This window comes from Sturnira hondurensis, unplaced genomic scaffold, assembly GCF_014824575.4.
Source record: "Sturnira hondurensis isolate 20B ecotype Veracruz unplaced genomic scaffold, ASM1482457v3 Scaffold0024770, whole genome shotgun sequence".
In the NCBI taxonomy this organism is placed as follows: Eukaryota; Metazoa; Chordata; class Mammalia; order Chiroptera; family Phyllostomidae; genus Sturnira; species Sturnira hondurensis.
Window position 1 is genome coordinate 246767 of NW_028097401.1, and position 13572 is coordinate 260338.

At 40.0% G+C, this 13572-nt stretch overlaps 1 protein-coding gene across 1 annotated transcript; it reads left to right on the forward strand.

Annotated features, from left to right (window-relative positions):
- Positions 1–12393: 12393 nt before the first annotated feature.
- On the forward strand, positions 12394–13356 carry LOC118981816 (olfactory receptor 13-like). The gene has a single exon (XM_037038632.1). It carries the CDS (start codon positions 12394–12396, stop codon positions 13354–13356), a length of 963 nt encoding a protein of 320 aa, XP_036894527.1.
- The last annotated feature ends 216 nt before the right edge of the window (positions 13357–13572 follow it).

Sequence of the window (13572 nt, forward strand, 5' to 3'; positions counted from 1 at the left end):
TTAAAAAAACAACAACAAACTAACAGACATACAATTTGTCCTTCAGAATCACATTTATTTTTTTAAGATATTGTTTATTTATTCGGAGAAGGAAAGGGGAGAGAAAGAGAGGGAGAGAAATATCAATGTGTGGTTGCCTCTCGAGTACCCCCCTGCTGGGGACCTGGCCCTGCATCCCAGGCCTGTGCCCAGACTGGAAATCAAATTGGTGACTCTTTGGGCCGCAAGTCAGCACTCAATCCACTGGGCCAGAATCACATTTATTAATATACCAAATATCCAATACTGACTTTTTGTGTTTAAAGATGATGTTGCTCCTTGTCTGTCCCCTTGAGTTTATACTGCAGTATTGGAGATAAGAGAGATCATGATGAATTTTGTCCCTTAATTGGAAAAAAATGAGAAGCTGTGAAATCCATTACTTTCCCAATCGGCAGACCTTTCTGAATATGTTGAGCAATGAAGAATAATGTGAAACGTTGCTGGCATATAGATGTTTCCAGGGGACCAGCAGAAGCTCCCTTTGAATGTGATGGATTTCTGGCAGGGAGCACTATTGAATAATCACATATTGGCCATCTTTGGTCATCTGCCTCCCCACCCTTGGCATCATAGTCTACCCACTCAGTCCTTGTTTCACACAGGCTAAGACCTGCTTTTCACTTTCACAGTGATGTTGCTGCATGTTTGTATGCTATTTATGACTAACCTTTGAATAACTGGTTCTTTGTAGATTAAAATGTTCCATGAATGCTACATGATGCTCACACCTGGACAGGTCAATACAAATGGGAAATGAAGCTCAAAGTGTAATCCTTCTCTTTGAGGCCAATAATGGCGCTCTCTCAGTGACTTAGGCTTTATTGTACATTTTTAAATCTGTAATGTTAACTGCAGTGTGGCTCTGTGCAGAATTTTCTTGTATCTAAAAAGCAGACTCAGAATCATTTAGAGGATTATAGAGAATATCTTAGTTTGTGTCCTGGCATAACATGTAGGTAGTAAACATGGCTCTTCAATTTCCTTCATTCATATTTTCTGATTTGCTGCCTATTTCTCTGGCCTTTCTTCTTGCTCTCTTTTGGAGGTGTGTCTTCCTCTGTCCATCTGTTAAATATCAGTCATTCATAAGATACTGTTCTTGTCTTCTTCTCACTGAACCTGCTGTCCTTAAATAACCTTTTTAATTAACCTTGGCTTTATCACCTAATAGGTATGATTCCCAAGTCCTTATCTTTGTCCTAGATATCTCTAATGAACTCTGAAACAGTTTAGTTAATTGGTTAATGGACACACCCAGCTATATATCCCGAGGCCCATCAAGTCCATCACGTAAAAAACTATACTCCTTTCAATCCCTTGCCCCAAATACTGTTCCCCAAGTGTTGTCTATATAAGTGAATAAAACCATTCTATATAGCCACATAGGCCAGAAACTAGGGAAATAGCTGACCTCTGCTTTTTTCCTTACCCTACGGGAAAAAATCATGAAATGTTGATAACTGAGTTTCCTTTACATGTTTCAAGCACACTCTCTCCTACCTGTCCCTGTGTTTACTCAGGTAGTCATCTGTCACTTGCACACCTCGACTCTTCAAATAGTTTGGCCCCACAGCCTCCACCCTTATTCTTTTAAACATTCCCCTACACTAAACAACAAGTAATCTTTGTAATCACACAGTTAGCCATATCATTCTACCCTTGATTTCACATGAAGTCCAATATCTGTGGCATGGGGCCAAAGCTTGTATGTGAACCTCCTGTCCAATGTCATTCTTATTCTTTTACTGTGCCCTCCACATACCCTAAGGTATGCCTGTCATGTCCCATCCATCCAATGTCTTCCCCCATGGTGCCTAAGCATCCCATTCACTGTGAGGCCAGTCTAAATCCCCTTCAGAGTTAATCTAGCACACCTTCCCTTTGTTCCATGGTATACTGTGCACACTTCTGAAACAGCCCCCAAATTGTTTTTTTTCATGGCTCACTCTATAGGAAGACCGTAATGACGTAGTGTCCTTGAAGTTCAAGGACATTATTAATGTAGTGTCACATTAATGTTTGCTCCTCCAGTGTATAGGATAATGTCCATATATAGCAGATACTCAATAAGTGTAAATAGAATGAGTGAATAATAAATAAATGACTCAAATATCTATGTATAAATAACTATGTATATAAAGTATTTGTGTATGGAGAGATACTATATAGAAATCGAAACTCATCTCTGTAATATTTATTAAAATCTCCAGTATTAGATAGTCAGTTAATTTATTTAATCTAGTTAAGTGCTTCTGTTAGTTTTGAAACCACTATGCATGGCTTCTAAACTTTTCTTATCACTTCCTTGGAGGTTTTAGGAAAGTTATTCCTTGAGCTTCTTTGTTTTGCCAATGGAAATATGTGTGTTTTGAATTATATATTAGGATGTATAAACCATGGGCATAGAAACCAAAAACCAAAGGCATATTTTCTTTCCTTTCTTGTTAACAGAGATATGTAACATATATATATAATATACCTCAATTTAATAAAGGCTATATATGAGACACCTAAAGCCAACATCATGCTCAACGGTAAAAACTAAAATCCTTTCCACTATGATCAGAAACAAGACAAGGTTGTCCACTTTCACCACTTCTGTTTAATATAGCATTGGAAATTTTACCCACAGTGATCAGACAGTAAAAGGAAAAAAAAGGCATCCAAATCAGAAAGGAAGAAATAAAACTATCACCGTTTGCAAATGACATGATAGTGTACATGGAAAATTCTATAGACTCTACCCCCAAAACTGCTAAACTTAAGAAATGAATTTGGCAGTTAAATATCTAGAAATCAAAGGCATTTTTATATACCAATGATAAAAAAGCAGAAGCAGAAATCAAGAAAAAAATCCCATTCGATATAGCAAAAAAATAAATAAAATACCTAAGAATAAACCTAACCAAGGACGCAAAAGATCTGTATGCAGAAAACTACACAACACTGAAGAAAGAAATCAAGGAAGTTACAAACAAGTGGAAACATACACCATGTTCATGGATTGGAAGAATTAACATCATCAAAATGTCCATACTACGCAAAGCAATTTACAGATTCAATGCAATACCTATTAAAGTACCAATGACATATTTCACAGACATAGAACAAACACTTCAAAAATTTATATGGAACCATAAATGACCCCGAATAGCAGCTGCAATTCTGAGAAAGAAGAACAAAGTCAGAGGGATCACAACACCTGATACCAAAGTGTATTAAAAGGCCACTGTGATCAAAACAGCCTGGTACTGGCATAAAAACAGGCACATAGATCAATGAAATAGAACAGAGAGCCCAGAAATAAACCCAAATCTCTATAGCCAGTTAATATTTGACAAAGGGGGCAGCAACGTAAAATGGACTAATAATAGGCTCTTCAACAAATGGTGTTAGGAGAACTGGACAGCTACATGCAAAAAAGTGAAACTCGAGCACCAACTTACACCATACACCAAGATAAATTCAAGGTGGATAAAAGGCTTAAATATAAGCCATGACACCATTAAAGTCCTAGAGGAGAACATTGGCAAGAAAATCTCAGATATTTCATGCAGCAACATTTTTACTGATATGTCCTCTAGAGCAAGAGACAAAATGAAAGAATAAACAAATGGGACCTCATCAAAATTAAAAGCTTTTGCATGGTTAAATAAAACCATATTAAAATAAAAAGAGAACCAACTGTATGGGAAAACATATTTGCCAATGATACCTCAAACAAGGGTTTAATCTCCAAAATATACAAAGAATTTACACAACTCCACTCTAAGAAGACAAGCAACACAATTAAAAAGTGGGCAAAGGACTTGAACCGACATTCCTCCAAGGAGGACACACAGAAGATCCAGAGACACATGAAAAGATGCTCAATATCACTAGCTATCAGAGAGATGCAAATTAAAACTACAATGAGATACCACTTTACACCAGTGAGAATGGCTATCATAAATAAAGCAACAAACAACAAGTGTTGGAGAGGTTGTGGAGAAAAGGGAACCCTAATCCATTGTTGGTGAGATTGCAGACTGGTACAACCACCATGGAAAACAATATGGAATTTTCTCAGAAAACTAAAAATACACCTGCCTTTTGACCCAGCAACTCCACTGCTGGGATTATATCCCAAGAACCCTAAAACACCAATCCCAAAGAACCTATGCACCCCAATGTTCATAGCAGCACAATTTACAATAGCCAAGAGCTAGGAGCAACCGAGGTGCCAGTCAGTAAATGAATGGATCAAAAAACTATGGCACATTTACACAATGGAATTCTATGCAGCAGAAAGAAAGAAGAAGCTCCTACCCTTTGCAACATCATGGATGGAACTGGAAAGCATTATGCTGAGTGAAATAACCCAGGCATTGAAAGACAAATACCATACAATCTCACCTTTAACAGGAAGCTAAACAACAGAACAAACAAGCAAACAAAATTAAAACAAAGACACTGAAATAGAGAACAGGGGGATAATGACCAGAGAAAAGAGGGGAGGGAATTTCAGGGGAAAACAAGGAAGGATTTACAGGAACTAGTTTAAAGGACACATGGACAGCAACTAAGGGGGGTGGAAATGGGAGGGAGGTGGAGAGCACTGGGAGAGAGGGCTGGAGTGGGAGTAAAAGACAGAAAACTGTACTTCAACAATAATTAAATAAAAAAATAAAAAAATATTTCTCTGAGTTTTGAGAATATTTACTTTATTGTTGGTTTTCAGCAATGTCACTATAATATTGCAGGATCGTGGCATTGTGTGTAAATGTGTCCTACTTGTGATGTGCTGAGGTTTCTGTGCTCATGGGAGCATATTCTTTACCACAGCTGGGAAATTCTCAGAAATAACATCCTCAAAAGTTGGTTTTTCCCCATTTAATTTTCCTTTCCTCTTGAGTATATGTTAGAAAACTTTTTAGCACTTTCAAAGACATCTTTCTGACTCAACTCTAGTTTTTCATTTTATGCCTTCATTTGATACTTTTCTACTAATTTTCATCTGAGTTCACTGGTCCTGCTCTGTGTTGGGTGTAGCCACGTGTTGTATTTGATTTTTTTTTTAAGATTTTATTTATTTATCTTTAGAGGGAAAGGGAAGGAAAGAGGGAGAGAAATATCAATGTATGGTTGCCTTTCGTGAGTCCCCTTCAGGGAACTGGCCTGCAACCCAGGCATGTGCCCTGACTGGGAATCGAACCGCGATTGTGTGGTTCACAGGCCCATGCTGAATCCACTGAGCTACACCAGCCAGGGCTGTATTTGATGTTTTTTAATTGAAGTCATTCTGTATTGCCATTTCAAAATGAATAATTGTTTTCTTATAGATTGTAATACTTCATTGAAATATTTTATCTTTCATTCTCTATAACATTGTTTCCCCTTTTAATGTAAATTACAGTTATTTGAAGTCTTTTTTTAATGGTGTTCTATTTGACTTGTCTTAGTTTACCCCCCTTGCTCCCACAGTCAATCCCCACCCTGTTGTGCATATCCATAAGTCATTTATACTTGTTTCTTGACCTTTTCCTTCCTATCCTCCTTTTTGCCCTGCTTCTTCCCCTGTGGTCACTGCCAGTCTATTCCTTGTTTCCATGCCTCCTGTTCGATTTGCTTGTTCATTTGTTTTGTTCATTAGGTTCCCTTTGGAGCTGAGATCACACGGTGTCTGCCTTTCACTGCCTGGCTTATTTCACTTAGTATAATACTCGCTGGTTCCATCCATGTTGTCATAAAATGTAGGAGTTTGTTCTTTCTTTCTGTTTCATGGTATTCTGTTGTGTAAATGATGCACAGTTTTTTGATCCACTCATTTACTTATGGGCAGTAGGTGGTTTCCAGTACTTGGGTATTGCAAATAACACTACTACGAACATAGGGGTGCATATGTTCTTTTGTATTTGTGTTTCATGCCTCTTAGGGTGTGATTCCAGTAGTGGAATCATTGGATCAAAAGACAGTTCCATTTTTAATTTTTGAAGAAATTTTATATGTTTTCCATAGGAGGTGCACAAGTCTGCATTCCAGTGCACCAATAGTGCACTAGGGTTCCCTTTTCACCACATCGTCACCAGCCTTTCTATTTGTTGATTTGTTAGTGATGGCCATTCCGAATGGTGTGAGGAGGTATCTCCTAGTGGTTATAATTTGCATCTCTCTGCTAGTGATGTTTAATATCCTTTGATATGTCTATAGGCCCTCTGTTTGTTCTCCTCGGAGAAGGGTTTGTTCAGGTCCTTTGCCCATTTTTTAATAGGATTGTTTGCCTTCCTGGTGGTGGGTCCTGTGAGTTCTTTATATATTCTGGAGATCAAACCCTTGTCTCAGGTGTCAGTGACAAATATGTGTTCCCATATAGTTGGTTTCCTTTTCATTTTGATGATGCTTTCTTTAGCCACGTAGAAGCTTTTTATGTTGATGGAGTCCCATTTGTTTATTCTTTCCTTTATTTCCCTTGGCTAGAAGAATATATCATCAAAAATATTGCTACACTGATATGTAAAATTTATTTGCCTTTGCTTTCCCTCTAGGACTTTAATGAGGTTACAGCTTATATTTTCAGTGTTTAGTCCATTTTGAGTTAATTCTGGTCAATGGTTTATGTTAGTGGTCTAATTTCATTTTTTTGGCATGTAACATTCCAGTTCTCCCAATACTATTTGTTGAAGAAGCTATTTTCACTCCATTTTATGCTCTTGCTGTCTTTGTCAAATATTGTTGACCAGAGAGACTGGGTTTATTTGTGGGCTCTCTCTTCTGTTTCATTGCTTTATGTATCTGTTCTTATGCCAATACACACCTTTTGATTACAGTGCCCTTGTCATATAGTTTGATATGAGGTATTGTGGTCCCTCCTACTTTGTTCCTCTTTCTCAAGATTGCTGAGACTCTTTGGGGTTGTTTTTGATTCCATATATATTTTTGAAACATTTGTTCTAAATCTGTGAAACATGTCATTGGTATGTTAATAGAGATTGCACTGAGTCTATGGCTTGCTTTAGGTAGTACGGACATTTTAATGATGTTAATTCTTCCAATCCATGAACACCACATGTGCTTCCATTTATTTCTATCTTCTTTAATTTCTCTCTTCAGTGTTGTGTGGTTTTCTGAGTACATGTCCTTTACCTCATTGGTTCAGTTTATTCCTACGTACTTTGTTTTTCTGGTGGCTGCAGTAAAAGAGATTTTTCTCCTAGTTTCTTTTTCTAATATTTCATCATTGGTTGGCAAAAATGCTTCTAATGTGAATATCAACTTTGCATCCTGCTATTTTTTAAATAAACTTATTAGGTCAAGTAGTTTTTGGTGGATCCTATAGGATTTTCTATGTACACTACCATGTCATCTGCAAACAATGACATTTTTAGTTCCTCCTTTCCAATTTGGATGCCTGTTATCTCTTTTTGTTGTGTGATCGCTGCATCTTGGACTTGTGATACTATGTTGAACAAGAGTGGTGAAAGTGGATACCTTTGTCTTGTTGTTGATCTTAGGAAGATAGCTTTTAGATTTTGCCCATTGAGTATGGTGTAGGCTATAGATTTCTCATATATGGCCTTTATTATGTTGAGGTATGCTCCCTCTATTCCCTCTCTGCTGGGTGTTTTTATCATAAATGGGTACTGTATATTATCCAATGCTTTTTCAGCATCTGTTGGTATGATCACGTGATTTTTATCTTTCATTTTGTTTATGTTGAATTCTTTATTTGTTCCTTTGATTGCCTGTGTTATATCTGAAATTCCACTGTTGTCTATTATGTTATACTCCTCTAAAAATTGTGGAGGTTTTGTGCATCTCCTCTGAACAAGCACTTTCTATGGGACCTCATCACTCTCAGTGACTTAATATATTTTATATGCTCCTAGAACATAACTTAATCTCTCCTTCCAGGCCTCTTCCCAAACTGCAGTGTTGGAGATCCTTGTTTACTATTACATGTCAATGTGAACAGCAGTGCCCACTGAATCCAGCCTCAGGATAGCCAATTCAGTGTCCTTGAAGTCACTGACAGGGCCCTAAATATAAGGAAATAGGCTTCAGTCTCCATAAGTTTCCCAGTGAAAATGGGACTTTTCAGTGGAGAAAGATAATTCTCTCCCTTGGGATGAACCAGTCCTTCGAGGTGCTCACCTTAACAAGCTCCATGGGGGCCACAAACACCACATCATGGAGCTTAATCCATTCTCCTCGCAGGTATGGAGGTGGGTTCTACACCAGATCAGCTGCTCAGAATCCAGATACTTAGGAATTTGGAGATTGTGCTGTGACATATGCTGTAACATTTGACTTGTCTGCCTGTTACATTCTCATGTCAAGATCCTGCTGAGTAAGACCACCCTGACATTTCTCCTGAGTTCTCACTTCTCTACTAGTACCAGAGACACAGTCACTCCCACACACACATGCACTCACACTCAAAGATAGCAAGGCTGGAGTTGAGAACAAAAGAGCAGGTTTGTTCTGCTCAGTAGGAAAGACATGGAATATTGGGAAGACGCTTTGTAATTTGTTCCTCTGGACTCCACAGGTATGTGTCTGGGGAATGGGTGGGCTTTAGGTGGTCAGAGTGTAAAGTCCTCTGGTCAAGAAGTCTCCTGAGCTCCCCTGTGTCCTGTCTTTGTGGTCTAGACAGAAAGGGCCTCTGTGACTCACCACCCTGGAACCTACCTCAGACAGTAGGTGCTTCAGCTCCAAGTTCTCCTCTTCCTGTGCATTCAAACCCACTCTGAGAAAAATACCATGCACAGTGCCCTCTTATATACAAATCATTATATATATATAATGATTTGTATACCAATATATATATACATATATATATACACACATATATAATGATATATATACACACACACACACAAAGCATGTGTGTGTGTTGACTGGGACCAAACCCCCAACCTAAATACAGTATGTGCTCTGAGCAGGAACCAAACCCAGGGATTTTCTGTTTATAGGATGATGCTATAACCTAGTGAACCACACCAGCCAGGGCAGATTATTGATTTCAGTGGCTTCCAATTGCTTACATTGTGTAGGTAGGGGTCTCTAAACAGATTGGGAGCATGGAGCAGGGAAAAGGACCTTGCTCCTTCCTCTCTGCCTGCATTTTGTTAGCCTTGCCCAATAGCTCTTGGTGTGGCAGCAGAGGCCCCCCTGCCCAGCCTTAGTTACTCAGCTTCTCAGAGCCAGCCTCATCATTCCATGCTGGGGCCACAGTGCCACTGGGGCACTCCTTCTCCTCATAGGGTCAAGTCTGAACACGGAATCCTCTGACCTTCTGGAATCTAATCACCCAGCCTCTGTTCTGTGCTGTTGGACCATAAGAATACCATCTTCACACACTTCTCCTTGTTCATCTGAGAGCTCTGTGTTTACTGTTGTAGTTCCCCAGTATCCTTGTAACTATTCTGTTCTATGAAAGTCTCTCTGCTATCATCCAACACCAGCACAGTTTTTGTTCCCTGTTGGGTTCCCATCTTTTTCAAAGAGAAAAACTACAGAGGATACATGTTGAGGTCAGGTGTGAGATAAAACTCAGCCAAGACTAGAGGTTGGGAAAAACCTATGGTCCCCAGCTGCCCTGTGTAGCACCTACTCTATTTGGAGGGTTAGTAGGTGGGGAAATTGAGTTCTTGAGCCATAGTGAATGCAAGGTGTGGTCATTGTAATGTGTGAAGGAGTCCCAGAAATCATTCCAGAGTTTTTAAATGAGTGAACATGCACTCCACAGTGAGTAAAGGAATCATCATACCCAGTATCTTGTCATAGGAGCCCCTGTGGAGAACACCAGAAATTAGTCCCTGGAGAGCCCCTTTCCCCTGGAAGGGAGCTGATGGCAGTGTGCCTGGTGGGTCCTTATCTATCCCTACACCAAACACTCAGAAGTATATTGAGAGGTGGTGGAGTGCAGCAGAGAATAAATCATCTGTTCTGGTTCAGGCACCTTTTCTCCTAAGAGATCCTTATGAGATGGCAACTTCAACACTATACAACACTCACAGATACTTTTCTCAATAGTAATGTGTTTTTGCTCAACCCAAGTCACATTCAGCTAGTCTTCTCGATTTTAGCTGTAACTCTGTGTTAAGTTTCATATGTTGTCCAGTCTTTGTCCACTATTCAATTTCAGAGAGGTTGTGATGAAGAATCACAGTGCAGAACAGAATAATTATTGTCTCTCAGTGCCAGGTGTTTGCTAATTATAGACACAGCTAATAGGATCATTAAGTCACCGTCTTGTTTAGAGACACCTAATATGGATCCTTTACTTTGATACATTTAGTATAAAATTTCTTGTTTAAATGATAAGATATATTAGCTATTTGAGAGTTGCTTTCAAGTGTTTCCATTGCCCCATGAAACTCAGTCATGTTTTCATGACATAATTGACCACAAAAGGAGTATGTTACAGAAGAGTGTCTTGAAAGTTTTATTTTTGGAAGTCAACTGCCACTTGGTGAGTTATTTGAATATGAGAATTATCATTTTTTGAGTCCTTTTCACAGACCTGTGACTACAAGCAAGTTCTGTACAGTAGCACTTAGGAGTTGTCTAATCTGTCCTCAGTCAAGATGTGAGGATGCACATGGAATGTGTTTGGTAAATGTCTGTGGGGTTTTGTTTTGTACTTTAGCTACTTCAGCAGAGAGGAGGAAGATGAGATGACAGTCACTGGTCCTTCTGCTTTAGTTTATTGTGTGCTTCATCACAGGACATTTTAGAAATACCATTGCTGTCTTCATTCACCCCAAATGAGGCAACAAAGCTGAAATGAAAACAGCTAACACTTTTGTATACACTTAGGGCCAATGAATCCTATAGTTGGAAGAGACCTGAGCATTTTTCTTGCTCGCCTTCTCCCATAACATGGGAATCCAAATCTCTGAGTTAAAGCACTCACTGACTTACAGCTTGGTCCTACTAAAACAACCAGCTTTCTTCACGAAGGTGATTCCAACTGTTATGATGTTAATTCTTGGACTAAGATAAGATTATCTGTCAGTGTTTCTGCTGTGAATTCTGATTCTTCCTTTGAAGCAGGGTGAAACTTTTACACTATTGCTTATCAGACCTTGCAAATATTAACTTATGGGAATATTTGAATTCAGAATCAATATGGGACCAAAATTATGAGTTTTTGTGAGATTCTGATTTTAATGAAATTCAGATGGATTCTAGACTGAAGAAGGATATGGAGTCAGACAGACAAGGAAACAGAAGCAGTGGTTTAATTGTTACAAGTCAAACCTAGGAATTCCCACCCTGGGACGAGTTCTTTCCTAAAGATTGTAAACCGCAGACAGTAAAGATCCGTGATGAGTAGTATTTTCATGTTGTAGTTAAGCTGTAAAATATGTTAAAGGTTCTAAGGATGTGCGTGTATATTTAGAGCTTAGGCTCTAGCCTTGGTTATTGATCAGTAGTTTTAAATCCCAGACCATTACCCATCAAGAAGTTATTCAACCAGCATTTTCCTAGTGAAATAAAGTAGAAAATAATATAGAAAACAACAAGTACAGTGCTACATGTACATAATAATAGTATAAGTATATGTGTGTGCACGTAACGGTGTATATAACTATATATATACTGTATACTTTATCTGCACATACAGGCATAGAGTATGAATATTCATATAGGAATGAATGTGTGATGAGTAGTATCTCACCATGAAACAGCATGATCAGAGTGGAACCTCTGTGGGTACAAAATTGAAAAGACAAAGTTCTCTCCCTCAAATGCAGCTAGAATGGTGGCAGTCTGCCTGCCATTCCCATAACTTAATTCAAGATGATGCCCCGAGTAAAATTTACAAGGCTAACCAATAAGTCATCTAATGAAGGCACAATTCTGTAAGATCCCCCAATAGGAGGATCTCCCACAGGCTCCTTGGCCTCCTTCCCACCCTCATGTGTGGGTGCAGATGCAGGCCCATGGCCGCCTCCACACGGTGGCTGTGTGTGCATTGGGGGTCAGGAATATTCTCAGCCAGGACTCTGAAGCAGTTGTGCTGACTGAGGAAAGTGTCCACTGAAAGTGGCCACACTGAAAGTGTCCAGAGCAGGCGTGTTAACATGTTAGGAACTGTGGTGGAACTTTGGAAATAAAGGTAAGATTTACCGACAGTGTAATGGAACACTGGCATTTAATTTATCAAGGTGACAAAAATTCCTTCTGTGTCATTTGCAGTCCATAGGATTTACTTAGTAACTGATGAAAAGGACAGAAGTGTCACTAAAGATGTTTTCTGAGGGAAGAAAATAACATACATGACTCACACAGGTCTACCATGTTAAACATTTCCCTGGGCACTCAGACTTGATGAGCTCTCTCCCATGTCTCTTTTCCAGGAAAATGGGGGGCAACCAGACTTCTGTCACAGAGTTCCTCCTAGTGGGATTCCCACTCAGTCAAGGGATGAGGGTGCTCCTGTTTGGGGTCTTCTCCCTGTTCTATGCCTTCACCCTCCTGGGCAACGGGGTCATCCTGGGGCTCATCTCACTCGACTCTCGACTGCACACCCCCATGTACTTCTTCCTCTCCAACCTGGCCACTGTCGACATAGCCTATGCCTGCAACACGGTGCCCCAGATGCTGGTCAACCTCCTGAGCCCAGCCCAGCCCATCTCCTTTGCTGGCTGCATAATCCAGACCTTTCTCTTCTTGATTTTTGCTGCCACCGAATGTCTTCTCCTGGTGATAATGTCCTTCGACAGGTACGTGGCCATCTGTCTGCCCCTTCGGTATTCTACCATCATGAGCTGGAGAGTCTGTGTCACCCTGACAGTGACTTCCTGGACTGTAGGAGTCCTCCCAGCCCTAGTCCATTTGGTGTTGCTATTACCGTTGCCTTTCTGTGGTCCCCAGAAAGTGAATCATTTCTTCTGTGAGCTTCTAGCTGTTCTCAAACTCGCCTGTGCAGATACCCACCTGAATAAGTTTATGGTTTCAGCTGGGTCAGTGTCAGTGCTGGTGGGACCAATGTCTGCAATTGTGGTCTCCTACAGTCACATTCTACGTGCTGTCTTGAAGATCCAGTCAGCAGAGGGGCGCTGGAAAGCTTTCTCCACCTGCTCCTCCCACCTCTGTGTGGTGGGACTCTATTATGGCATAGCCATGATCCTGTATATTGGACCCCAACATGGGGACCCCCAGGAGCAGAAGAAATACCTCCTCCTGTTTCACAGCCTTTTCAATCCCATGCTGAATCCCCTGATCTACAGTTTGAGGAACAGAGAAGTCCATGCTGCTCTGAGAAGGAGGCTGAAAAGGAAAGACCTTTGTGAGAGCTCGCTGATAAAAAATAACGGAGTGTAAAGAGACCCAATGTGTCTCCTTACCCAATATGTGCACAGGAATACAGAGGCATGCTCTAAGCCTAGGGCAATCTTTGCCTGTTCTTGAACTTCTGTGACTCTCTCCTGAGGAAGCCCATTTTGCTCTCTCTCCACAAGGATGCTGCACAAGGAAATGAGCCCCTCTTCCAGCTCTCTGCTTGGTGCATGCACTTGTAATATGGTCATGAGGAATGTT

Excerpts from the sequence above, each read along its gene's own strand:
- LOC118981816 (XM_037038632.1), top strand. The coding sequence starts at position 12,394 with ATGGGGGGCAACCAGACTTCTGTCACAGAGTTCCTCCTAGTGGGATTC.